Here is a 26,074-nt window from a genome sequence, read left to right as displayed (position 1 = left end):
CAAATCCTGTGATCCCACAGTGGCGCTGACTCTTCAGGGATGCAAGCACATCCTTAGCACTCCTAATCACACCTGATATTTTTGATGTGCTAATGGAGCAAATGCATGTGGCTCTTCCTTCCTCCTCTTCCTCCTGTGTGGCAGGGCAGTTCTGCCAGGAGCTGCACTGCGGTTTCGTGGCCTTGCCAGGCAGTCCTGCTCTGGTCCTGTCACAGTGCCACGCTCCCCTTGAGACACTGCAGGTCACACCATGCACACTGGCAGTAACTTTCTGCAGAAAAGATGAAGATTTGAGACGGACCCTTTGCTGTGAACAAACTACAGCCTATGCCTGCCTTTAATGAGTTTCCCAATATGCCACCTTAAACAGTTGCTCTTAAGCCTGTCCTTAAACCTTTATCAGTTCTCCTGCTACCCCCAAAGCATTCCCTTCTGCTAGGCAGGTGCCCAACCTCAGCTTTTGCTGTACAGCCACCCTCGCCCCTTCGGGTCCCCGCTCCTTGGCCATCGCTCTGCTGCTGCCCGAGCCCACGTTGACTGGGAGACGCGAGCAGAGACTCGAGCTGCTGCTGACTCTCCAGCCTAGCATGGAAAGCGCATGTGGTTTTATTGCTAAAAACGTGCATGCACAGCCGAGCCTCCCACCTGCTCTGCTGCTATCGGTGCTCATGGGTTCGGGGAAGGAGGAGGTTGCAGCAGGAGCTCTGAACAGCCAGTGTGGGTATTGCTGTGGTCCGGCGATATGATGCTCCTGACCCAGCAATCTTCCCACATTCATGATCATTTTATCGGTGCACTCAAAATGCAAAAAGGCGCTGGAGAGGGTTCAGGCTACCTCCGTGAGCCCAGCCTGTCTGCAACACAGACCGTAACCCGGCCCTGCCGCGGTGCCCCTCTGTGGCGTGCAGCCCTGCGACGCAGACTGCAGCTGCGTTGGGACATTTACGCACTAGACCTTGAAGATGTTTGACTGTTTGTTTTCCTTTCATTGCCATAAGCAAACTCACTGACTGTGAAAAGGGATAAATTAGCATCTCCAAAGACTGAATCTCTCTTTATTCTGAAAACAAGCAAAGAGGAGCAGCTCGGGCTCCTTCATCCTCCTTCCCCGCACTGTGCCAGCACAGCTCTTCGTGGAACTGGCCCAAACCGTGGCTATTCTATGTTTTTCTGAGCTGTACAGATTTTAAGTACTTGGCTGAGTCTGTGAACTCAGAGGTCAGTTGTAGCTTCTTAAATGAGGCCAAACAGGCTGATTACTGCATTGACTTTTAGCTTGTACTGTTTGGACTTAGTGCAGTAACTTGTATTTCCAACTTTTAAACTATAAGTTTTTCGAACTCTTTAAACTATATTGTTTCCGTTCCAACATTACTGTCACAAGCTAATGCAGTTCTCTGCTGCTCGCTGAGCTGTGTGGCATGAGCCAAGCCTCACGTGCCAGGCTACCGCATAGAGGTACCACACGTCTCAACTGGGGTCTCACCTCCCGCAGGCTCTGGCTTTTACTGGGACCTTCTGTGCTGGCCTCCAGGCAGCTGCCTGCTTCTCCCCATGTGGATTCTCCAAAGCTCTGGGCTACCCAGAGCTGCCGAGAGGTAAAGTTTGCAGTGGCCAGACAGTCTTGTGCGTGCTGATCCCCGTGGTGGGGTGCGGAGGAGATGGTGGGTGAAGCCTGGAGCCCCTCAGCTGCCAGCCTGGGCTTTGAGTCATGCAGTCACGGCAGGTCCCGGGGGAAGCCTGTATTTTTAGGTTATGTCTGCCTTTCCTTGCACACTGCGGTAAAATGTTTATAAACCCTTGTGCCTATGAGAACTCTGGTGTAAGCAGGGAGACACTGGGCTGGGTGCTGCTGTGCTGTTCCCCCCCCGGCACCCAGCAATGAGGATGGGAATGGTGGGTTTGTAAGTACCAACCAGAGGGGATGCCGAGCTGGACAGACTTACGGTCTGTTCTGGTCTGGTCTGGTCCATTCTCCTGCAGTTGTAAATGCATACAGAGAACAGGCAGACGCTAGCTGAAGCCCACACTTGCCCTCTGTCTTCCAGCCTTTCACCCACACGTGCCGTTGTGCACCGATGTGTCCCTGCAGCAGGACACGGCTCCAACGTCCCTCCCTCCCTCTGGCCGGTGGTGCCTGTCCCTGCCTTCTTGCTGCAGGTCCCAAAGCAAGGACCAGATATGCAAAACGGTCGGTTTAGTTTGGATAGAGCTGGGAAGAGAACAGCTGCTGAAATAACTGGCCAAATTTAAGGCCATAATACCTGTAATTTCTGCAAAGTGCCATTCTGAATTCCCAAGCACGGCTGTGTGTCCTGTTCAGGTTTCCCCGGATAATGGCACGTTTCCTTATTATGCTAACACACCGTCCTGGATTTCTTTTGTGGCTTCCCCATGTCTAAATACCTTCCCCACCTACAGCAAGAGTTTTACAGCTCAGGGTGACCCTCTGCTATTTTGCAGCGGCCATAACCTGGATCTAGGAAATTTCCTTGGAAAGCACACCAAAGTGCTACCAACACGGTCTGAATCTTAACCCCAAATCCTCCCTTCATTTGCATGATGCTCACTCAGCTATGGTCCCCATGGCTTCTAAAAGGCATTGGCCAAAGTAAAATCTGTCAATACAAAGACTGCAACTGCTGTGCTAATGATCACTGTCGGTCCCAATGGGGCTGAGCTGCCTCGAGCAATTCTTTCAGCCTCTCCAGTCTGTCCGTCTTTACCAGCTGACCACAGACCACATCCTGCACAGGTATCCCAAATCTGGAACTTTATTTATAAAATGACTCATACAGGGACACACGGTCCTGAACCACTTCAGCTTGACAGGGCAAAATTACTAGGCAGGGCACGCTGAGACCTCTGAAGACAACTGGAGCTAATTTGCCAGGGGCTGGATTGTAGATGCGAAGCCTCTTTATGTGCTGCTTTAGGGAACGAGCTCGTGTTCTTACATTGCTGAGTATATGCCAATGAATGCCACCATGCTATGTACAGACTTTAATAAGAACTTTTCCCCTAAATTAGATGGAGGAGATGAAAATGGCTTGGCAAAACGGCGCAACCTCGGAAAGTATTCCCAGAAAGCTCTGGAGCAACTCAAGCGTGGGCACGCAGTAAATTATTCAAAGGGCTGCCTCCATTTCTCTGCTCCTCTCCTTCCAGGTGAACTAAAATCCATAGAGTGGGATATACTTTCTTCCTTCTGGGGCTATATTTAGATCATTCCTGCCAGCCACGGTGGGAGGAAGAGACCAACAGTTCCCAGCAAACACACAATGATGAACATCCAAAGGAAGATCCTGTCAATGACCATTGCAACGTACTTCCAGTCTTCCTTCACCTGGGAACACAGAGGTGAAAGGCCAATTATTAACGTTTATTTGAGATTAGAACTTATGAAGACTATTAGTGCTTTATTCCAAACCAGGATATTTTCATTTAAGTCCAGAGATAGGAGAGGAAGGTCTCACGTACATTTAGTGGTCCTACACGATAGCAAAGATTTATTCTATCAATCACTGATGTGGGAGACAGATTCCCAGACTGCGTGGGTGTGCATGTGCAATTGCAAACCCGTTTCACAGCTCCCCAGGGATGCCATACGCCCGTGGATAATTAAGCCCATCTGCACACTCACTATCCTATTTTCCATGAGCAACAGCTGTAATTGGGTGTGTAAATGAGGCTGTGATTCAAGCGGGGGGGCGGGGGAGAAGAAATTACTCGTTTCCCCATGCTTGTAAACAGATTTGCTTACAGATTAACGAAGCCAAACTCTCTGCAAAGGGATTTACAGCTCTGGGTGAGTAAGCATTGAAAGCTAACCAGCAAATAGAAGAAATGGTCTTCCTCACCCTGCTTTTTCCCCACTTTTGTCTTGCTGGGGAAGGCTTTCCAGCAATTCCTCTCTGGGGAAGTCTGGTACTTATTAATACCATCAGGAAAGAATTGTAAATGGCTATTTCATTAAGTAAGAAACCACATACATATGAAAACCTCTTTTATTACATTGCTGTTATTAATTTCTTTCCCAGAAGAAGACTGATCAGATGGCAAAGTTTTATTTGATACGGCTGTACCGATTATAATTTCCTACAATATACCACTTGGTGATTAATAGACCCAAGGGCTGAAATTTGGCACGCTGCCTTGCTCTTTAGGGAAAACATCTCAGCAGGAGCTAGCTCAAACCTCTTTGGTGGCCGTGATTGCAGCAAGCCCATAGTGTGTTGTAAGGAGAAGGAGACAGCAAAGCCAAGGCTGCGCTTTGCTGGGGCTGCTTTACTGCACCTACCAGTCTGTGACCCTGAGCAAACAGTGGCTTCACCGTGCCCAAAGCTGCCCTGTACATTGGGCTGTAGCATGAATGAAAAGCACAGTGCAATAATAATGTAACTCTAAGGATACAGGCCTTTTCATTCACAGATCCTAGGTTTGTTTTAAACAGAGAGAATAATAAGGGAGTAGCCCAAAATACTAGGTGTGAGCTAAAACACAATTGGTAGGAGACCTGGCTTGATTTTTTTTTTTTTTTTTTTTAAGGATTTGCTGATTATACTGAAAATTAATTTTGGTAAAGGAAGCAATCCAAGTATTGGTGAAATAGCCATTTGCAGCAGATGATGTTTCACAGGTATAGTGGCAACTTCAGGTCCTAAAATATTATGATCTGCCAAGCACCAAACAAACAAGCTCTGAGCACAACACAGTGACTCTGTAAACTCACCTTGAGTCTTCTCTTTCTTTACCAGTCATGGATGCACCACTAAATTTTATCTTACACCTTGTGGGTGGTACAGAGAAATCATGATGTGTCAGAGGGAGAGAATATACAATCCAGGCTTCCGCGGCCAATGCTGTGACATTTTATTAAGCCAAGAGAATTATTCCTTGCAGGTAAGGTATGTGCATTTACCTCATTTTGGAGTGCTGAACCCTTCACAAACTGATCATCAATCTTCCAAGGTATTTGCAAAGTACCTGTCGTCACTCTGTGCCTCAACGCAGACAACGTTCAGCTGAAGCAACGCCAGCAAAGGGAGCTCTTTAACTACGCCTCTCATTATTTGCCATGTGGACTGCTTGGTTAGGCCTTTAAATCATCTGGTATTGCTCCAGCTCCTTGGCTCAGTAAGCAGCTTTGTAAATTGGGAAATGAGGCACGCACTGGAGAGCATATCATGTTTTCCCATAATTTGTTCTCTGAACAAAGCATCTTAAATTTCAGGAATACCTGAACCTTTTCAAGAGCGTAAGAATCGGTTAAATATTTTCATGCAATGGATAATTTTATTCCCTTTAAAAATAGCACCAAGGTAAGCAGGTCTTTACTATTCAATGGGCAGAAGTAAACAAATAGAGGTTCGTCCTGAAGCTTGTCAACTCCCTGGGGGAAACCATGCTGTTTTCTGATTGTACAGCCCCTAGCACATCCATCTATAATTAGGGTGAGTAAAAGAAATAGTGTCCCTTGAAATCAAAAGGCATTGTCTCATCCCAAGGATAAAGTCTCGGTGGATAACTCCCCTTTGCTATACATGTTTTCTGGTCTATTCATCACTTGCTGAGAGTTGGAGCGAGTCTCTGATGCTTAAAATCCCTCATGAGAAGGGCAGCTAAGCAAGCTCTGGGTGATTGTATTTATGGCATTAGTGTCTCATGATGCAACCAACGTGTAAAGAAAATCTGCAATTTACGATCTGATGTCCAACTGGAAAGCTGGATTGAGTAAATAGTGCCCCATCCTGGAAAAATAAGCTTTTTTGAGTATTTGTGCTAGTAAAAGTAAGTGCTAGGTCACGCAAAGAAAAGAAATTAGATGAGTTTCTCTTTAAGAAAAGAAGGAGCAAATGGGAGAAGAGGAACAACTTGTAAAGTTCTACAGAAATTTGCTTTCAGATGTAATGGCGTATGCATAAATACTGAGCCCATCTTGAAAATGATGGCCGGGAGTACATCAGGTGTTTGCAAAACCAATATCCAGCTCCAGACCGAGAGCACAGAAGGGTGAAATTGGAAATTTTGGAGAGACAATGAAAAAAAAAAGAGGAGGAGGAAAAGGAAATTATCTGGATTTTTTGTTTTGTTTTGTTTTCTGACAGCACTGTAGCATTTCCCTGTGGTCCAGCACCTCACGTGGAGCATGATCCGCAGAGGCCTCTCTGACAACATCTATGCAGCTGTCAACATCTGCCACCCCAACTCGTGAGCTGTATTTTGATTAGTTTTTAAGAAGCTCGCTCAAAACTATTTTTGGGAAAAGATCAGGGGCAGGGACCAGCTGACTCCCTCACCCCCCAAATTCCCCAAAAGTAAGGAAATCTGCAGCTCTTCCCTGGTCCAGCTCCTTGCAGGTCTGAGCAGTGGGAACAGGGCATCCTGCCCCGGGGTCTGCATGGTGGGTTGGGGTGCCTTGGTGACATCGAATCCCAAGGACCCAGAGCCTGCAACACAGATTAGAGCAGTCCCGGGTGGTTTTATTGTACTTTGTTAAAAATAAACCAGTGAGATTATCCCGTGCTTCCTCCCCCTCGGCTACATTCTCTCCCATTTTATTTTTAGGCTGTCTTCAAAGTCTTCTTATTAGAGCAGTCCAGAGATGCACACAGGCATGAGGACACCAAGGCTTTCCAGACGGTGCTGTTGGTGTCTGGTTATTTTGGCTCGTGTGTGACAAGCAACTTGTTTTGCTTCTCAGTCTGTAATTAATTTCTAATGGCATTTCTATCATATGCTGGGACGATTTGGTCTTGCATTTTCCCCAGTGTACCATTGTGTTTGTATTGTTTGTAGATATCTTTTTGTAACAAACAACTGCCTCTTGCATTTCCCATTTTCTCTTTGCTGAAGCACTTAATTAAACAAGCTATTTACTTTTAATTTAGAAGCACTGCCCCCGTGGCAATGGTGCTTTAGAAAAAAGACAGAAACTTCAAAAGAAGCTCTGTTCTCATTCTGGGAAGGTGCATGTCTCTGAAAATATCACCCCAGAGACAGCGAGCTGTGTCCCAGGGGCTGCAGCTGCATCAGAGGTGCCTGCTGATAGATTTGTTGAAGACTTCCATGAAGAAATGCCACAATTTGATCTTGAGATGAAAGCAAACTTCTGAGTACTGATTTTTTTCCCCAATAAATTCTCATTTTATTAGATCAGTTCTGCTCCTTACTCTAAATTTCAATTCCAAAAGATCATGTCTCCTTCTTTGTCATTTCCACCGGGAGAAAAAATGTGCTTTCCCACTTGACATTACTTGGATCCAGAAAAAGAAACAGTATAGCCTCAGACTGGGGTCAGCAATTATTCCCCCAAATCTGAAAACCCAACCTCTGCCTACCGTGCCGACCACAACTGCCGTGAAAGAGCAGAGAACCGCGGGCAGGTTTGCAGGCTCTTTATGGGGAGCCTGGGGCATCGGTGGTCCTGGGGGGGACCCTCCTCCGCTCGTTGTTGGATGTTTTCCTGGTGCCTTTGCTTGCAGGCTGGGCTGGCAGGAGGTCTGGTCAGAGCCCTCAAAACTGCTCCTTTTCTTCTGCTTTTGATATTTAGTGCTGTAAATAGCTTTCTCCTCAGGATAATCGCTTCTTTTCAAGAGGGAAGAGTAGTGGGAGGTATAAGAAGAAAATTTGTGGCTTCTGAAGACTGTTTTCATTTTAAAGAAAGTTGCAGTCATGGTTTAGAAGGGAAGAACCCAAGATATTCATTGACTCAGTTCTTGATGATACCAACAAGCTTAGCAGAATGAGACTCAGTTGAAATGGGAAGCATTATTGGTGTAATAGTCTTTCATCTGCACCATGGGGAAATAAGTGAGTTAAAATCAACTGACTTCCATGGGTTTACTTGCAGCTATTGCTAGGAGGAGAGAGCAGAGTTTAATTTCTGCAGTCCTATGTACTTGTGAAGTGCTTTAGCCTGGCAAAAAGTGCTGGGCTGTCAACTAATGAAGATGGGGATTCACAGCCCATCTCTGACACAGATTTGTTCTGTGACCTTGGTCATGTCACTTCATCTCCGTATTTTGGCTTTTGCTTCTCAACATGAGGAATAAACAGTTACTTCCTCAAAGGGATCTTGTGAAGTGAAATACATTAAAGAACAGGGGTCTCTCAAACTATGGTACCAAAGAGTATATAAATGGACAGTAGCACTTAATCTTTTGTTGCTGCTGCTAAGTGCTCAGTGCTGTGAAAAATGCAAATATAAAGACACTCTTCATGCCCAGGAAGTCTTGCATAAAAGCACTATGACTTGCACTGACTCTAAATCTTGAGAAAATCAAACTGTAAGCACAGCTGAAAAAGTACCTTTTGCTGACAGATCCCTCTAGGAAAAGCCAGGTAAGACTTTTCTTCAGTAAGAACACTAACTTCAGGTTATCTTGTGGCTTCCTTCATTGTGGCCATAATTAGCTAGCACACCGCATCCATAGTATTGCAGGGGAAGAGCTACAAGAGGTGTGAAAGGATGTGGCATTTGTACATGCATCACCACCTCCATTAAAAGAAATTATTTCAGCCTCTACTTTCCTTCTCTATTTGTAGCCATATTTACCCCTTCCGAGCAAGTGTGAAATTTGTCTGTCCACCAACCTTCCCGCACAGAGCCAACTGCTCCAGTGGAAGTTCACTAACGAGGAATCACATCACGCAGAGCTAAACATACCCTGCAATGTCCCCACGCTACTACGCGCTTCCCACATCCACAACCTATTTGGGGAATTTGCTTTCCTAGGCTCAGTAGCCAGAGTCAATGCTTAATAAAAAACAGAGAATGTGAATTCCCCATCTGTCAGAGGCTTCTCTATAAAGAATGTCTTCTACGTTCCCACCACATGACTGCTTTTTGGGTCCCTTTCACAATCTTAGCTGCTTCCTTCCTACCTAACAACAACTTTACTCCTATTTTCTGCTGGAGAATCTCGTTGTGCTAGAGCAGCTCTGAGCATGGTTTGGTTGTGCTACCCCCTTGGCCCACATGCCTGCCAAGACCCCAAGGACAAACTCTCCAGCTTATAGTGGTTAATGTGTTCAAAAGCCACAACATCAGGAATGGCTGAGCCTGCATCAGCACTTGTACTCTCTGTATAGCCCCCAGGTTTGGTGGGGCTTCCTTGGCAGCTCATTTTTGACTTACCCAAGGCGAGCAGGCTAAGTTAGGATACTTACTGAGAAATCCGCGTCTTCTGCTCGCAGGTGGTCTGCAATGTAGTGAACCCCTTCCACTGCCAGCTTCAGGGCTGGGGACATCAACACAAGATGCTGCTCTTTGGCGCTGTGAGTCTTGCTTCCTTGAGCTGGCATGCCAGCTGCCTCGCTCTTTTTGCATTTACACTTGCACGGAGGGGGCTTGTGCTGGGGCTGCTTTTCATTTAGGTGGCACCGCTGGGATGCTGGAGAGCCAGTGGATTGGCCATTGGTCTGGGAAGAGTCCTCTTGCAGGTAGCAATACTGGATGCTCCGGGACCTACAGCGGATACTCCCTTCTTCTGCCTTATTGGGGCTGTACATCTGCTGAACACTTAGTGATCTGCCTTTCAGGATGGACGTGGTCTGGGTGTCGCTCAGGGGGTGGCATGAGGGTTGTGGAGAGGAGCAGGTCACCTGTACAGGCTCTGGGTGCAGCACAGAGTACTGCCCAGAAGGGGACTTGCAGATCGGCTGAGGCTTGGCTGGCTCCTCGAGGTGGGCACAGAAGGAAGATGTGGGTGACGGCTCGTTACTCTGGGGGCTGGGCGAAGATGAGGTAGTGAAGTTGGGTTCCACGTCGATCTCGGACCAAAGCCTCGGTGTATTGGTTATTTTGTGCATGGATTCGATGAGCTTCTTGCAATTGTCTTTCACCGCAGAGGGACGTTTCATGAAAAGGAGACGTGGGACTATGTCAAGGAAGATCCTCCTCACCCAGTCAGGCATCGTGTGGGTACGCGGGGAACGATGGTGCACGTTGAGCACAAAGACGGTGATGATGATAGACAAGGTAACAAATATCATGGTGAAGAGAAGATACTCTCCAATCAGAGGGATGACCAAGGAGGTAGATGGGATGATCTCTGTGATAAGCAGCAGGAACACAGTGAGGGACAGCAGCACGGAGATGCACAAGGTTATCTTCTCTCCACACTCGGAGGGCAGGTAGAAGACCAGGACAGTCAGGCAGGAGATCAGCAGGCAGGGGATGATCAGATTGATTGTGTAGAACAGTGGCAGCCTCCGGATAATGAAGGAGTAAGTTATATCGGGGTAGATCTCTGTGCAGCATTCGTATTTCTTGCTGTTGTAATTGCCCACAGCGTTGATGATGACCCATTCCCCGCTCTCCCAGTAGTCCAGCTGGTCCACATGACTGTGCATGCTCACCAAGTCTATCTTGGCTTTGTCATAGGTCCAGGAGCCAAACTTCATCGTGCAGTTTTGCTGGTCAAAGGGGAAGAAGGTAACATCGATGCTGCAGGAGCTTTTGTAGATAGCAGGTGGCATCCATTTAATTCTCCCATCATAGAATAGGTGGGCCTTGGTCAGGTGGGTGACTGCAAAGTCACCGTCAGCACTAGGGAGAGATAGAAGATAAAAAAAGACTAAGGCTTCTCCGGGACATCTCAGCTCTGTTAAAGAAACAGGATATTTAGCACCTGGCTTCCAAAAATGCACTCGGGGCACCTGAGAGATGCAAGAGGCACATCATGTGCAAACACAGGATCCATCCACTCCATCCAGTGGGTTTTGAACTCTGTTGGCTTATGCAAGCATTGGATTTGCATGCAAATGTCAGCCCTCAACTTGCCGAATTCACGTCCTTGAGGTGAACGTACGCAAGTTTTCCTCAAAGGTGTCTCATAAATGCCCTGGAAAGGGTTGAGTTTGCTTCAGAGAGGTGGGAGGAACCACTATCAGGTAGTGTGGCTGTGGGCTCTGCAGAATTAATTGTGACAGCTGCTATAAATGAAACAGTGTTGGGTAATCATTCAGTCTCTTACATGAAAAACAGCAAGAACATCCTATTAATAGGAATAATGAAAGTTAATCTCTTGATTTCCCAGTCAGGAAGAGAGCTGTCTTTTACGGTGTCTTCTTACAGGGACTCTCAACTGGGGTCTGTGTGCTGGTATAAGATACACAGATAACAACCTAGGATTTTATATCAGAAAGCCATTTTTCAGCCAGCGAAAAAGCTATTGCATAAACAGCATTTTTTTTTGGTTTGGATCTGCTTTTCTCAGCTGATCAGTGCACTGATTTCCCACAGCACCGTGCCGTGCACCCGTGACACCAGCTGCTTCCAGCTTGTCACTGGGATACAAGTGAGGGAGATCCAAAAAGGCAACAGGACAAATGAGTGCACTGAGGATTTGGGGGAAGAAAGACCACGGGGGAACGCCACACTCAAGCTGTAATAGTGTTGGAGAAAGGAGGGAGACTGAGAAACACTGGGAATGGGATCCCCAGCCCTGGAGACAGCCCTGTCCTTCCCCCTGCCTCAGCATCCCCAGCCACAGCTCCGCTCCTTCCTCACCCCCACACCTCCGCTACTGCACATTAAACACGGAACCTGCCCCTTGCCCCAGTGTGCGGAGGCCACCGAAAGGAATTAGCTCATTAAGAGATTCAACTAGCGCAGCAGGTAATTAATGCCCTGCGTGGCTATGCCATCAAAAAGGGCTGTTCCTCCCCTGCTCTTGGTGAGGAGGACACGTGGACGGTGACGCTTAAATTCCATTTCTGGGGCCAAGTCCACAGGTACCTTCTCTACAGCAGCATCCTTTCTCCGGGCAGCGTCTGCAGGACCTGCAGCCTGCGTTAGCTTACACAAAGGGGAAAAAGTGAAGCGTTGAGAGCTGCACAGGTGACATATCTCCTTGTTCGAATAATCGTTGTGATGGAGACTGGGTGTTTGAATCACAAGATCACACCTTCGCCTGAAAATGAGCCAAGGCCCTACATCTGCAGCCCCTTTGGGCAGTGACTGGCTGAAACTTCAAACCCCCTCTCTCCTCTTTGATTTCTACTTGTGGACAGAGGATTTTGGTATCCTTGGACAGTCACAACCCGGATCAAACACCCTGGTTCAAGCAGCCTTAAAATGTGGGTGAGGTTTGGATAGAGCCGCAATTTTCTTCATCACGAGCAAATGCCTGAGAGGTTGAAATCCCAACCAAAACCAGCACGTGGAATCTGTAGAGCAATGCCCTCAAGTCTAGCTCCAGGAATAGAGAAAAGAGCATCCAAAGAGCAGGGAGGGAATTGAGGACCATCTTACACACCCGGCTTGAGCCGCTGCAGAACTCGGGGATACAGAGGAAGAAGCCTGTCGTGCGATGCTGAACTGCAAACAGCAACGCTGCCAAACAAAAGGGAGGTTGAGCAGGGGAGGGAGAGCTTCTGCTAAAAACTTGAGATGAATTATTCAGGCTGATATAGATAGAAAGCTCTCTGCTCCCGCCCAGCCCTCCCGGCTGGAGCCGATCCAGCCTGCAGCCACTTTCCCAGCAATTGGCAAACTCCCTTGGCCCTGCTCTGCTGCTTCAGTGCTCAGATGTGCCGTGACAGCAGCTATACAGGGACGGGGTGCGCGGGGGTCACACCTCTCCTCTTCCTCACCAGCAGCAAGATAAACAGTGCAGGGACGATCCGGCGGGGCCCCTCCAGCTGCTGAAGGTGGAGGAACTTCCCTAAATTTATTTCTTTAGGAGATCATCCATTAATTCATATGCAAAGGGGAAAAAAAAAAAAAAGAAAAAGGCCTTCTGGTATTTTGTTTTGCCCTGTAAAGCATCCTCGTCAGTCCATGACCACACTGGTTTCCACTGAGACTGGTGTTGTATTGCTCATTTTGGGAAACAGTGGCAGGATGCGGCCCTCAGTGAGCTGTCTTGGCTAACACGATATCTGGGCAGAGATGGCACATGCCCCTGAGCCCCAGGATCACAGCCCAGATCTTTGTCTTTTGAGATGATTTTCTAGGTCGGTTGAATGAATGGGAAAATAAACTCAGAATTACTGTGTGGTGGAGAACCAGGGTTTTTACTAAACTCTTCTTTGTTTCTATAATGGAAAGCCTTTGCTCTTTGTGGCAGATTTTGGAAAAACAAAAGAACACAAAAGGACCCAGTGCTTTTTGACCTCTGAACCGGACTTTTTCTAAAGCTTTAAAATGTCCTTTTTTTTTTAAAGACAGGAAAGCTAAAAATATGCACAAACCCAGACTGCTCTCAAAAGGGATTAAGGCAAAACCACCATTGTGTTTTACTCAGATGCAAATAAAACCGAGCAATGCCATTGTACCATCCTCCCAACTCCTTTCTTACCTCTTCTTTCTTAAATCTAATTTATATTCCAGGACCACTTGCTTTGGATGAAAACTGTCTTTTTCTCCTGAGTTTTGCCTGCACTGTAAAGCCAGATTGAGACATGAAACATGCACAACAAGTGACAGTCCAGTGTTTACTGTTCTTGGTGGTTTTCTTTCTAAATCTCAATAGGAATTTGGAATCCAATTCTGCATTTAATGAGATCTCTGAGGCATGATTAAACCATTCATTAATGGAAAAATATGTTTACAGTTCAACTCATGTTACAGAAAAGGGAGCACCTACTAGTGTTTCCCTTCTTAGGTGGAGCAACATGTTAGTGGCTAGGTAAATAACACAGGTGTGTGTTTTTTCTTTTAAAAACTTGGAAAAGGGCATGAAACTCTTCCTAAAAATTCATCCAGGAACAATAATAATTATGTTTCATTCCCAGAAATGTCTTGTCTGGCAGTTTTGCAGTCTTTGTGTGACTAGCCACATAGCTCTCTTCTGCAATGTGATGCTGCAGATCTCTTGTGTCAATTATTTCCATAAACGATCTGCTTCTTTGATGAGGAAGATATTTTTTAATTGCTTGCCTAACAAACCAGGCCTCATCCTGGGTCCTCTTTGGCTCACACGCTGTTACAAATAACACCGGTACTCCCTTGTAAGCTGGATTTTGCCTGCAGTGCCATGACAGGAGTGAAACCAGCAGCAGAACAGTGTCTTGCCTTTGAGAGTCAGCTAATGACTCTGAGCAGCAATAAAAAATCCTGGGATCCTCCTGCTTACCAACCTAACAGGGCTGTGAAGTAATTCTGGACTTTACTGGGCAAGTGTGAACTTCCCATTGCCATTCAACGTAGAGATATTTGAGCAATTTGTAAGCAGGTAGACTAGCCTTGCTGTTGTACAGACATAGACTGTATCCAAGCCAGCTATAGCATGCAAAGATAGTGTTTGCAGTCATCTTAACCCTTTGTGCATACATACATTTTTGCCTCCTTCCTCAAGCTTACCACACTGGACCTTCAAGCATACGCTTACTGGATTGGAAGCTACGCTTGCAGGCACCCTGCCGATGTGGGGTGAACCTAGAGAGATGTCTTCATCCTGGGTGAGGTTTTCATTCTGCTCCTCTTGACATAAGAGAGGGAGCAAACAAGGTCACCTGGCTGTTGATGGTCTTCCAAAGCTCTTCCCCGATCTCCTCCAAGGGATGAAGGTGAGACAACCGACTGCAAATGAAGTCTGCAGGTAGGAGATCGGGGAAACCCTGTTTTATTGTGGAAAGCTCTGCTGTGGGAAAACCCACTCCTGGCTAAGTTGTGCTGACAGCCCTGACTCTATAATGTGAATATTTCCTTAGACAGAAAGATGGGAGATCTGACACAGTGGGACAGAGAAAATCTGCAGTCATCCCTTTATGGTGGTAGCACATTTTCATCTCGTTCAGTCTAGACCACTGTATTGTGACAGTCGTCATGAAAAACCATTTGGAAGATGGAGTGAGCACAAGTTAAACATCACAACAAAACCATGAGAATTAAGATAATCAGGCTCTCCAGATTACCCTGACCTGACAGCTCTAAAAATCTGTCAGTAATAAAGTACTGGAGCTGTTATATTTTCATGTCAAATACAACAGCGTACACCAGTAAAGAAAGAAGATGGTTGCTTATTCCTTTGACAAGGGAAATAGTGCTGCTGTGTTCTGCAGCCTTTGATTCCTCATTTCGAGAATAAAGGCTGCTCTTCTAAACTCTTCTAAGTTTATAAGGGTTCAAGAATGGCATTGTTTTACTGGCAGCCACCAACTGTATTTCATTAAAAAGCTCTGCTGATGGAGATTTTTTTTTTTTTTTTGCCAGTTTCTATTTTCCCTGCAGTTGGGAGATACATCATCTCACAAAATTAAATGTTTTCAGAATGCATGTAAATGAGGCATACATTTATTTTAATTTCTGATGATACAATTTAAATCCAAACAGAGCTTTAAAAGCCTGAAAATTAGCTATATACATATATGGATACAGCTAGAATGTCTTTATTTAAAACATTTTTCATTGAACAGCAGTAACTAAGACAAATTGGACTTTTAAGACCCCTTTAAAGAATGTACCCCTTTGGTAGACATTAAAGAGATGCTTCTGCAATGTTCAGATTAAAATACTCTCCAAAAGAAAATCAGAGAATATTTTATTTAAAAATTGGTTTGTGCCACCAAAATGGTAACTACAAATTCACAGGTTGGAAGGGACCCCTGGACATGACTAGTCCAGACTCCCTGCTCAAAGCAGGGTCAGCTACAAGAGGATCAGGACCTTGTCCAGTTGGGTTTTAAATATCTCCAAGGTCTTGGCAACTTGGGTACAAAACATTTTGGGTAGATAGATGGAGGTGTCTGTGCACTGATGTGTACTTCTTTAGGTCACATCCCAGCTTTTCCTTGCTTCAGATGTTTAGAAGTCAGTGGTAACTGATATTTTGATTGTTCCTTAGTAAATTAGTCATCTGTCTCAGAAATGGCTGTGCTACACCGAAGAAATAAGCACAAGTTTCTCAGAAGGCTCTAACAGTGCTGAATTTATGCATTTTCTTTCAATTCTTCCCTTTGCAAAGCATCCTCATCAGCACTTTGGAGGCAAAACTCTAGCTCTGTTCTTAGCATAGTGGCAGAAGTCTTTGGATGCTAAGACAGTGCCAGCCCATGAGAGAGATCCCTCTTATAGATTTCTTTCTATCCATTCCTGTATTTCTGGATAGAGCTTGGCAGCAAACCTCAAAGAAATCTAGAGATATATTTCCTCTCCAGAAACATAGTCATTTAAACTCCCAGAAGAATCAGGAAATCTTAAGTGTGAAGTAGCAACTATGGGCCTATTATAAGTACAATCTGGTGCAAAAATGACAAGATCTGTGCAAGTACACACATACACACACAAAGAAAAATGTCAAGAACATTTCCAATATTTTAAAGGTTAGACTAGGGGGCATCTTTTGGTATTTCTCCTCCAAACAGCTTTGGGATGAGTCAGGAAACCAGTGTTACTCCAGAAGTCTCACTGGTTGCAAATGTCACAGTATAGTTCAAAAGAACAAGCTGCTATAATTCAGTTCAAAAGAATTCTTTGCTTTCTCATGATTTTCAAAAGCCGGCTGCCAGATGATCTTCTAACCCAGTCCAGTAATCCTTTGTGTCCATATTACCACTGGGTGAATTCCTCAAGATATTTCCTACTCCTAATTACAGAAATTTGTATTTGAATTTCCTTCATGTATGATCTTGTCTTTCATTCTTTTTTTTTTTTTTTGTGACTATCAAGGCTAAGGCAGGGATTAGTTTTTGGAACAGCTAACATCAGAAAATACTGAGAAAAAAAGAAAATTTTGAAGTCTGAATGTTCCCAGTAGCTTCTTCCCAGGTTTTACAACCATCAGGCTAGAGAAGACAAATGCTATGATGCTATCATGAATATCCAGTTGAAAACTAGCCAGTGAAGCTCACGCTTCAAGTTCCCTGCCCATCCATTAGGCTCAAGGACATGGTCTTGCACTCCTCTGGACAGCCTTCAGCAGCTGGAGCACCTGGCTGCAAACCTGCTCTTTCAGGGTTTTCTCCTCTGGAGTTTCTATGTTGCACAGGGTCCAAATGCCTCAACACAGTGGTGGAGAAGCAAAAAAAAAAAAAAAAAAAAAAAAATGCAGCTCCAAGAGCTTATTTCCTGATTAGACAAAAAAATATTTTTCTTTTTTTACTTTAAATATAGAAAGGAAAACTAAAATGTGCTTAAAATCCATTCATGAATGGGAAAATAAGTCAATGCAAAGGATTAGATAATTAATTTAGAAATGATTTGGTGGTATCTGAAGAGCCTTTACAGGCTCAGATAAGCAACAGCTGGCCTTGTTGGCAGAGAAGAAGAGGCTTTGTCACTTCACTATTAACTCATATTCCTCTGTTATACATATGTTTTGTCACATCTAGTAGAAACTATTTACAGAGTCTTGGAACTTATCTCATCAAGACTGAAAATTCAACAGCATATTAATTTCCCTGTAGGATATTAATTTGGTTTTAGATTCCTTATGAATGTTGACAACTACATATACTCTCTAGGCCAAACCAGCTGAGTTTACTGATTTAATTTGGACCTCTAGAGTGGATAAATGGAAGGTTTTGACAAAAATGAGCTTAGATATGAGAATAACCTCACAACAAGGGGTTAGGTTTCCTTAAAGATGTAAATCTCAAATCAATTTAAATTTCACCATTTCTATATATACCCCAAGATGAAAACAGAAGAGGCCTTCGTATAATCTCCTGCCCAGAAAATCTCTTTTCCAAAGGTTACCATCCCAAACAAAAATGCTGTACTTCTGCCAGATCATGTGATAAGCAATAAATAGCTCACATTAAAAAGCCTGAACAGTGCAAAGGCAAATGTGGCCGCTCTCTCTCTTCCACCAAGGTCTCTGCACACATTCTCTTGCTCTTAGGGACCCAGAATTACATGCATCTACTTTAAATTCCCTCTAAACAATATATATTTATATTATATATATGTAAAATATGGGAGGGGATCCTTGTTAGCTAGTTAGATCACTAGTTAGATCACTCATGACTAGTCGCTATCTTTGCAAAGCCTTTCTTTCTGAGACATTTCTAGCTGAGATGCCTGCAAGGAGAAGCACTGCCTGGTTATGCAGTTGGTGAGCTGCCATGCAGAAGAGCCTCATCTCGGTGTCCCATCATGCTACAGGTTTTGCCTTGCATGCATTGCATTTGCCCTGCAATCCCTAAAAAACATGAAACCTGATTGTTAGAGCAGTGCAGCTAAGATACTGACTGCAGCTTCAGATGTGTTTGATGATAGGAAGTTAGGTAGAAGAGAGAAATATATCCCAGGGCAGAAAAGAGTTTACATAAGACTGTATGAAAAAGCATGGGCAAATATAGCTGTTAAGAGGTATAGAATTAATGGAAAACCATTACTGACTGGCTGATGGTTGGCGCCTACATCCATGTTTAATTTATGGATAAAGTAACCAATTAAAAATGCATGATAGACTCATGACGACCAACAGAAGAATGCATGATTATTAATGGTCACTATGGATAAAGGGAGAGAAGTAGCTTGGATTTAGGGAGCTGGGGCACTAGATCTCCCTGCACGGTAGCAGGTCACCAGTACAGTTAGACTGGCTATCTGCCCTACCTCCCTGCAAGTCAGACTGAGTCGAGCAATAAGGTGGGCAAGGCTGAAAGACTCGCACCCCAGAAGAGGTTAAGGAGGACTTTCTGGAATAGCTGCTGTGGCCAGCAGGTAGGCAACGGCTCCCTCGAGTCCCCATAGTTGCTCAAGTGACAGCGGCAGTGAACAAGGACATGAGGACAGAGGGGCAGAAGCCAAAGGCTACCCAGCTGAGAGGTCTGCGTGCCCACTGACCTCTGGGGGCTGCTTTCGGCATAAAGTCCCAAAATATCTAGAGCACAAAAGGATACCAAGGCCTCCTTCGTTAGTGCTAGGATCCTCCTTGCATGGACCACGCTCATCAACCGTAGTGAATGTGGTGAGCCAAGGGAGCAGATGCAGAGATGACACATCAGGCTCTTGTGTACCAGAAGCTCCAGCAAATGGATGGTTTAAAGCACAAAGGTCCCATGGACAATGTAGATTTGTGTAGCGCTATTTGCTTTGGCACTACAGTACACCACAAAAACCACCAGAAGCTCCAAAAATAGTCATCCTTAACACTGTCATTAATTAAGCAATGACAAGGACAAGGGCATTCATTTTTTTTCCAGTGGAAGCTGTCAACACCTTTCTTGGCTGCAATGTGAGGCACTTGTAATATAATATTCATGCTCAGAGTGTGTCCCTGTAGGATGGGAAGGTCCAAGTGTCTACGAATTAGTCATTTCCATTGGTCTAATCTCTGAAAGGTGCTATGTGAGGATGCAGTGATTTCCAAGAGGTTTGCAATCACACCACACCACTGAGGTTCAGAGACAAGCTAATGGGAAAGATAACAATTTCCATAGTCTCCAAAGCTCACAATCCCCTGGACAGGTTCCTCCTTCAGCCATTTATTTTTTTTTAAAAAACAAAAGCAAAATTGTATCAAACTAGAACCAGGCAACAGTTTATTAAAAATGAGCCTGGCTGCTGTTGTGAGTGTTTTGTCTGAGTGTTAGTCACATAGAAAGATGTTTTTGTTTGATGCTTGCAGCAAATGTTGTCTCTAGAGCCTGTGCTGGGGAGGGAGACTGGGATATGCTACAACCTAGGAGACTGGAGAGCTCCGGTATGATAAGCCAAGGAGAAACCAGTCTTGGCACTTGGACAGTCTTTCTAAGAATATCAACAGGCTCCAAAGAAAAGAAAGAAAACAACCTGCTCCCTAGGAGGTGTGCATGCAAGAGACAGTTTTCAAGCATTCAGGGTCAGGACCAAATACCTATTTAAGAATAATTCTAGAATGGTATTAGGCTGACCTGAAACCTGTATTTGTAGACACACAAGTCTAACATGTTTCAGCATATTTTCCTTATTTAAGCCCATTCTCGGTAATTGGCTTTTCCAGTTGATGGTGATGAATTAGGGGAGAGCTCCTTGGTGAAATGAGGAGGACTGAAAGCTCAAATCCAGCTTAATTGTGTATCTGACATGTGAAGAGAAAACAGTACCTGGCATCCCCCAACAAAACTTGCTGTCCAGACAAAGGATCATTAGGAGAACAAAGCCCTTGTGATGAATGTTAGTCATGTCATTTAAGGCACCTCAGGAACAGATGTTATAAGAATCTACATGGAATTCAACCACAGAGAACAAAATAAGGAGGAATAATTGCAAGAAGCACCTTAACACCACGGGCAGAGAAAATTTGCAAGGAGGGGTTTGCCTTCTGGCCACAGTGCTCACACTCACTTGTTGTAGAGGACAATATCTGGTCTCCAGATGAGCTCCGAGGGGATTCGGATGGATGTGACGTTTTCATATTCCTGGGGGTCCCAACGTAGCTTGTAGTCATGCCACTCCTGCCAAAAACGAGGCAGTTATTACAAAGCTGGGAGAGTTCAGATTGCAAAACTGAAAAGGAACATAGAAAAGCACATATTTTGGTGCACCCACCTGCTTCACCCACACGTTCGTGGTCATCATTTGATTTTTCTCATCCTGAAATGCAAGATCAGATATTGGTTACAGAAGCAGATGAAGTGGCCCAAGGAAGTAATTAAATTTCTCTTAATTGTACTTCATTTCTCTAATTATAAGTCACCTCTGCAATAAATGTAAGTTCCATCTTGGAAATAAAAAGCAGATGTTTCTGTAATTTAACATGGGACAGGGCACAGCTGCCTGATACCACTGAACAGCTGAGCCTGCACCTAGGCAATCTTGTGAGCAGACAGACTTGAATTTATTGGGATTTTCCTCCGTGCTGATGGATTCAGCCTAGGACGATGGGGCCAGGCAGAGGAAATTGCTCCACAGCTTTGACCCGAGCACCGAAGGAAGGGGAGTGATGGATATGTATCTCCTTACTCACACATGTGTGCATGGATTACAATGCTCAGCTTCATCTGCAAGTAGTGTTTAATACTTCTACTCTGAAACATTATCCGTGAACACAGTTCTGGGAACATGAAGCTCAGCAGTCTTTCTCCTTCTACCAAATACATGAACTTAGAGCACTATGGATTGGGATTTCTGAATAAACCCAAGCTACTGTGCTGACACGTAAGCATTGGACAGCCTGGTGTATACCCATGCTGTCAGTTGGTAGACTTTTTCCCAACTCTAAGTACAAGCAGTATGGAAAGGTAGAACTATATATCTATATACTTTTAAATAATGTAAGGCAGATATAATACTGGCAGCACTGTAGTAGTATTAATTACTGCTTGCTGCTTGCTTTGCATGCTTATTAGAACCCCTATGTAAATAACTAAGATGAATTATGTGGGGCAGAGCCCAGTGCTGGTCTGATTTAAGTGTCGCACCAGAGCTCAGAGCTTGTTTGTGGGTTTGTTTCTTTTCTCCCTCTTTGGTTGGCATCAACACCAGCTCAATTGACAGGGCTAATTTGGAAGGAAACTGCTCGTCATTAACCTGGCTCTTGTGGCAGTTCAGGATTAATTCTGAACATTAAAAGCCTGGAGATTCGGGGAGGGGCTGTGCCTCCCCCTTGCTGAGCCTCCTCACTACTGTTGTGGCACCAAGTGTAAAACCTGATCAGAGATACCCTCGTCCGGGGTTAGGGACCAGAAGCACATGGAGGAAGGAGGAATACAAAAAACATTCAAATGAGCAACAAAGAAAGGGAAAATATCCAGCTACTTTCTTGGGTGCTGTTGGGAGATGAGGAATGCCACTGGAGGAGGCTGCCATCCCTTGGGCTGCACCAGTCCTCGAGCATCTGCTTCTCTTACCACTTTGCAATTCAAGCATCTGAGGGTCTCCACCACGGCCCCTGCACTGGGGATCCCAGTGTCGCAGGTGCTACCCTTTACTGGAATTTTCCTGCCAGGCTGGGTGCAGACCCTTGGTGGAACCTCCTGCCCCTCACCACACCTGAGGGCTCTGCCATCCTCCTGACCCAAGTGAAGCATGACTCTAATCCCACGGGTTTATCTCGTAGGGAGGGTTGCAATGTGCTAATGACTGACTGCCTTTTTCTCCTGCACAGAGCCAGCCCGGAGGACATGGGGGGATTCTGCAGCTGAGGATGGTGTTGCGCTGCCTGGCCTCTTTTCTCAAGGTGAACACAGCGCTCAAGGTCCTGCAGAGACACGGCTTTAGGAGTCCAAGTGTGTTTCTCAGTGGCTGCTCCGAGACACGTGCTCGATCCCTTACCACTTTTTCCTGGGTTCAGAAAACCCTCAGCACGCCAGGTTGAGGTAAGGACATGCAGGGATGTCAAGTTCCACATTGATTTTTGTTCCCCCGCCCCCAGCTTTTGTCAGCAGGAGCTGGGGTTTGAATACGGCTCTGATTTCTCTTTCAGACTTCTTGTCGTTGGGAGCTGAACATCGGGTCTAACAATTGCAGCAGGGTTTGCACCAAAAAAGTGTCACTGTAGGGAAGGGGGAGAGACAGCTGAAGTGCTGCAGCGGTGGCAAGGGGTCTCACCAGTCCCAACCACACAGACTGGGGTAGGAGGGGATGAGAGCTCTCCTCCAGCTCTACCCACCGGCCCTGGCACAGAACTGCCTGCTAGTTGCACTTCTAACCACTGACATGATTTTAAGAAGATTAATTCTTCTTAAGTAAACTGGGAAAAGCACTATGAAGCAGGTGTATCGATCCCCCCTCTTCCACAATTCAGCAGCTGCATAATGGAAAATCTCTTTCATGCCTCCACAGTCACTAATGTCTCATCTTTAGTCTTATCAATTATTCAGATGAGAACCGTACAACTTCAACATTAGCAACTGCAAACAGCCCTGGATCCCTCAGGCTGACGTAAGAGAGAGGCGGGGAATGGAAGACCATTTCTGTGCAGCAAAGCTGAGAGCTGATGGCTTGTGCACAAGGAGACGCAACTCTCCAGCAACTAGTGTCTTTGATTGCCCACCTCCTGCACCACCTTGGCTCTGTTTCCTCTGCATCTCAACCCCCTTATCTCAAAATATAAAACGTTGTGGAGGGTCATCTGTTATGACTGTCCCACACCAGTCTTGTCTTTAAGCTGCATTACACTTTCCATTATCACCCCTTGTAGTCTGCCACACAAGTACAGTAAAAGTGACAGAGAGCCTCCAAAAGCAAGGACAATACTTGTTCAAGAGCTTTGCCTCTACACAAACGCGCTGTCCTGGGAAATGTTGCATGCAAACAGGGACAGGAGAGAGAAGCATGCGGGAGCAAGATCTGCACAAGCTAGAAAGCCTGTGTGTGTGCTTAACATCTGCAGCCCTGCAGGGATCTCCGTTGGATTCAACACTTGACCCCAACACACCGTGATAGAGTAATCCTTTAAATACCATTTCAGTGCGCATCAGTCTAGAGTGCAAACCACTCTGTTTTGTACATGGCATGTGCAGTTTGCACACATGTAACTTCTATTTGAGCAAACATTCAGAAACAATTTTCTTGTTAATATCTGCCAGAGTAGCTAAAATCACTCAAAACTTTCATTTGCAGAAAGCTCTTCAGGCAAACTGTCTTCCAGAAATGAGTAAACCACTATTCTTATTAGCTTGTGCAAATTAGTTGTAATAATTATGGCTCAAATTCCAAATCAGCTATTGTTTTTTTCCTTAGCCAGGACTCTCTGGCATTTATACCAGTTGCTCCACTGCCCTGCTGTGATCAGTCCCACACGTTTTGATAAGGAATTTGGGATTTTTGCCTGTACTAGATGAAGAATAAGGGATCCACTTTGATGACCAGCTACTCACATGAGTCATCCCTCGTTCCAGCAGAGCTGTCTGCGTGAAAACCCTTCTCTGCTGAGAGCAAAGTCTTCCAAACCTGACCCTGGATCAGCCTGTAAAACCCCACATGCACCAGGAGCCTCTCCTCAAGCCCCGACCCGGTTAATCTTGTCCACTTGTTGCACAAATAGGTTGCACTTACAACATCGATGAGCTGGGCAATGGACAAGCCGAAGCGGACGAGGACCACATCGGAAATGTTGGCGACGGGCCGGGACCACTTGTTATAACCGGAGAAGAGTTTCTTCAGGAGACGCTCTTCCGCGTGGGCTCGGGTTTCCACGTGGCCGAAGGCTGCGGGGAAGGCACGGGGCACGGCGACGTGAAATGTCTGCAGGTCCAAGTGCCCACATAGCTGGAGTTTTCTCCAGGGGGGGACCCTCGGGCTAAACCCAGCGATGGGCAAGTAGGGATGATGCCACCCTGGAGGGTGATGCCACCCTGGTGACTTGCCTTCCCGCTAGCCCAGGCATCGCCATGTATTTCTCACTCTGTTCACCCACCGTTGGCCAAGTCCCAGTGTAGGGTTTCCATTGCAGAGCAGGTTTGGTCTGCAGAAAGTGGGGCCATCACTAAAACCATTTGAAAAATGCCACCTGAGCCATTGTCCCTTGATTATGGTCTAATTTTTATGGCCACTTTGCGGCAAGTTTCTAGCACTGAAGTCTGCAAGCAGGAAAGAGGGATGCTAGAAGGGCAAGACAAAAAGGAAAAAGCAGCCTTCTGCAGGGAGATAGGGATTTTGGATCAGATTTACACAAAAACCCTGGCATCAAATGCATCACAAAAAAAAAGGCAGAGTGAAATCCAGCTCTTCAAAATAACCTTTATAGCCGGTCTTTCACAAAAACGAGGGGTGAGAAAGAGGACGAGGGAGAGCACAAATTGGATAACAAGAGTGCAGTTTCCCTCATTAATGACTTTAAAAGTTGGAGGCTGCAAGGACCAGCCCTGACCCTGCATGTACGCTACAGGAACCATCGGAAGTGCCTGTTGGTTATTAAAAATTAAAGCCACCCTTCTTCCAGGGGGCTGCCGGGGGAGCTGCGCTCCTGGGCCAGCTGCACGCAGACGCATCCTCCACCACGGCCGGTGGGGAGAGGGAGCCGGGGGCTCTCCCCGCATCCCTCGTGGAATATGGCTCCTACTTAGTCTTTAGCTGCCCTGGATTATACAAAGGGAAGCATTAGCTGAGCGCTGGCTGTGCTCTCCCCAGCCAGAGCTGTAGCCCGGAGACACATTAACACACTTCACCCAGGGAAGAAAAACCCAAGCAAGAAGCAGGATGCTGAGCCCCTGCCTGTATTCTCCATCCTGTCCCCTTCCCCACCGCGGCTTTAACCCTTTCCCCATCAAATCAGGCAAGGAGGGGAAAATAAAAGCAAAGCATTGCTCGGCGGAGGCTGGTGTTTAGGGGACCCACAATGATGGGACGGGAGGATGCAGGAGTGGGGGAAATTCCTTGTTGACAGGGACCGGTCTTCGCAGCGTATCTTTGAGAGGGATAAGGGAGAAAAGAGCTAAAGAGCAGCAGAGCAGGGGTAGAAAAGCTTTCTCAAACTTACCGGGGAAGACGCTGGCACACAGCAGGAGGAGGAGGTTTCCTTTAGAGACGAGAAATCCCATTGTGGAGCAGAGCTCTAGTACGCAGAGTCTCCCGTCAGGGCAACTTTTCCTCTCTGAGTCTCTGGATCCTCCAGCTTCATTCCCCTAAACTCCTTTCTCTCTCTCCCTCTCACCTGCCTCTGGGAAGAGGTAATAGCCGGTGGTTTGTTTGTTTGTTTCTTTTCTCTTCTGACTGATTTCCAGCTCTTGCCCCTAGAAGGATGCTCTTCCCTGGGACACCGATGCACATATACTTGCAAGAGATGCGTAAGGGCTGCAGAAAGCTCCCGTAAAGAGGCACAAAATGCACAGCCTCCCTGGGCTCTCCTGCTTGCTCCTCTCCCCTTTCCTACGGGGCGGTTTGGCTGCTCGGTTTATTTGCTGCTGCTGCTGCCGCTGCTGTTTTCACCCTTCCCCCAGCCCTTTGGGCAGCCTTCGCTCAGATTTTGCTGCTGATGGGCCACCGATGCCCACGCCAGCCCTTGGTGGAGCAGAGAGGGAGCACGGTATGTTTGTATATTTAATGTAGTTAGACCTGCCCACCCCCTGCTTAGGAGGAGGAGAGAATCTGTGCGCTCCAGCAAACAGGCTGCAGGGAGGAAAACTTTTAGCATGAGAAATAAAGGGGGGGATCCAGAGCCCAGCTGCAGCCAGAGGTGGTGGATAAGGGGCCACCTGGGATCTTTAGAGCACCCGAAGCCCAAACAGTTCTTAATTAGCAAAAGCTGTCTGT

General features: G+C 46.0%; 1 protein-coding gene across 1 annotated transcript; it reads right to left on the bottom strand.

Annotated features, from left to right (window-relative positions):
• Positions 1-2,758: 2,758 nt before the first annotated feature.
• Positions 2,759-25,472, bottom strand: CHRNA4 (cholinergic receptor, nicotinic, alpha 4 (neuronal)). Its single transcript, XM_010569512.1, has 6 exons — positions 25,302-25,472; positions 23,879-24,030; positions 20,429-20,473; positions 20,225-20,334; positions 9,172-10,552; positions 2,759-3,346 (listed from the first exon to the last, which is right to left on the bottom strand). The coding sequence occupies exons 1-6, from the start codon at positions 25,360-25,362 to the stop codon at positions 3,221-3,223; spliced, it is 1,875 nt and encodes a 624-aa protein (XP_010567814.1). The 5' UTR covers positions 25,363-25,472; the 3' UTR covers positions 2,759-3,220.
• Between the last annotated feature and the right edge of the window lie 602 nt (positions 25,473-26,074).

Source organism: Haliaeetus leucocephalus, unplaced genomic scaffold, assembly GCF_000737465.1.
Source record: "Haliaeetus leucocephalus isolate CR32 unplaced genomic scaffold, Haliaeetus_leucocephalus-4.0 Scaffold273, whole genome shotgun sequence".
In the NCBI taxonomy this organism is placed as follows: domain Eukaryota; kingdom Metazoa; phylum Chordata; class Aves; order Accipitriformes; family Accipitridae; genus Haliaeetus; species Haliaeetus leucocephalus.
This window is presented reverse-complemented; position numbering and strand designations above follow the sequence as displayed.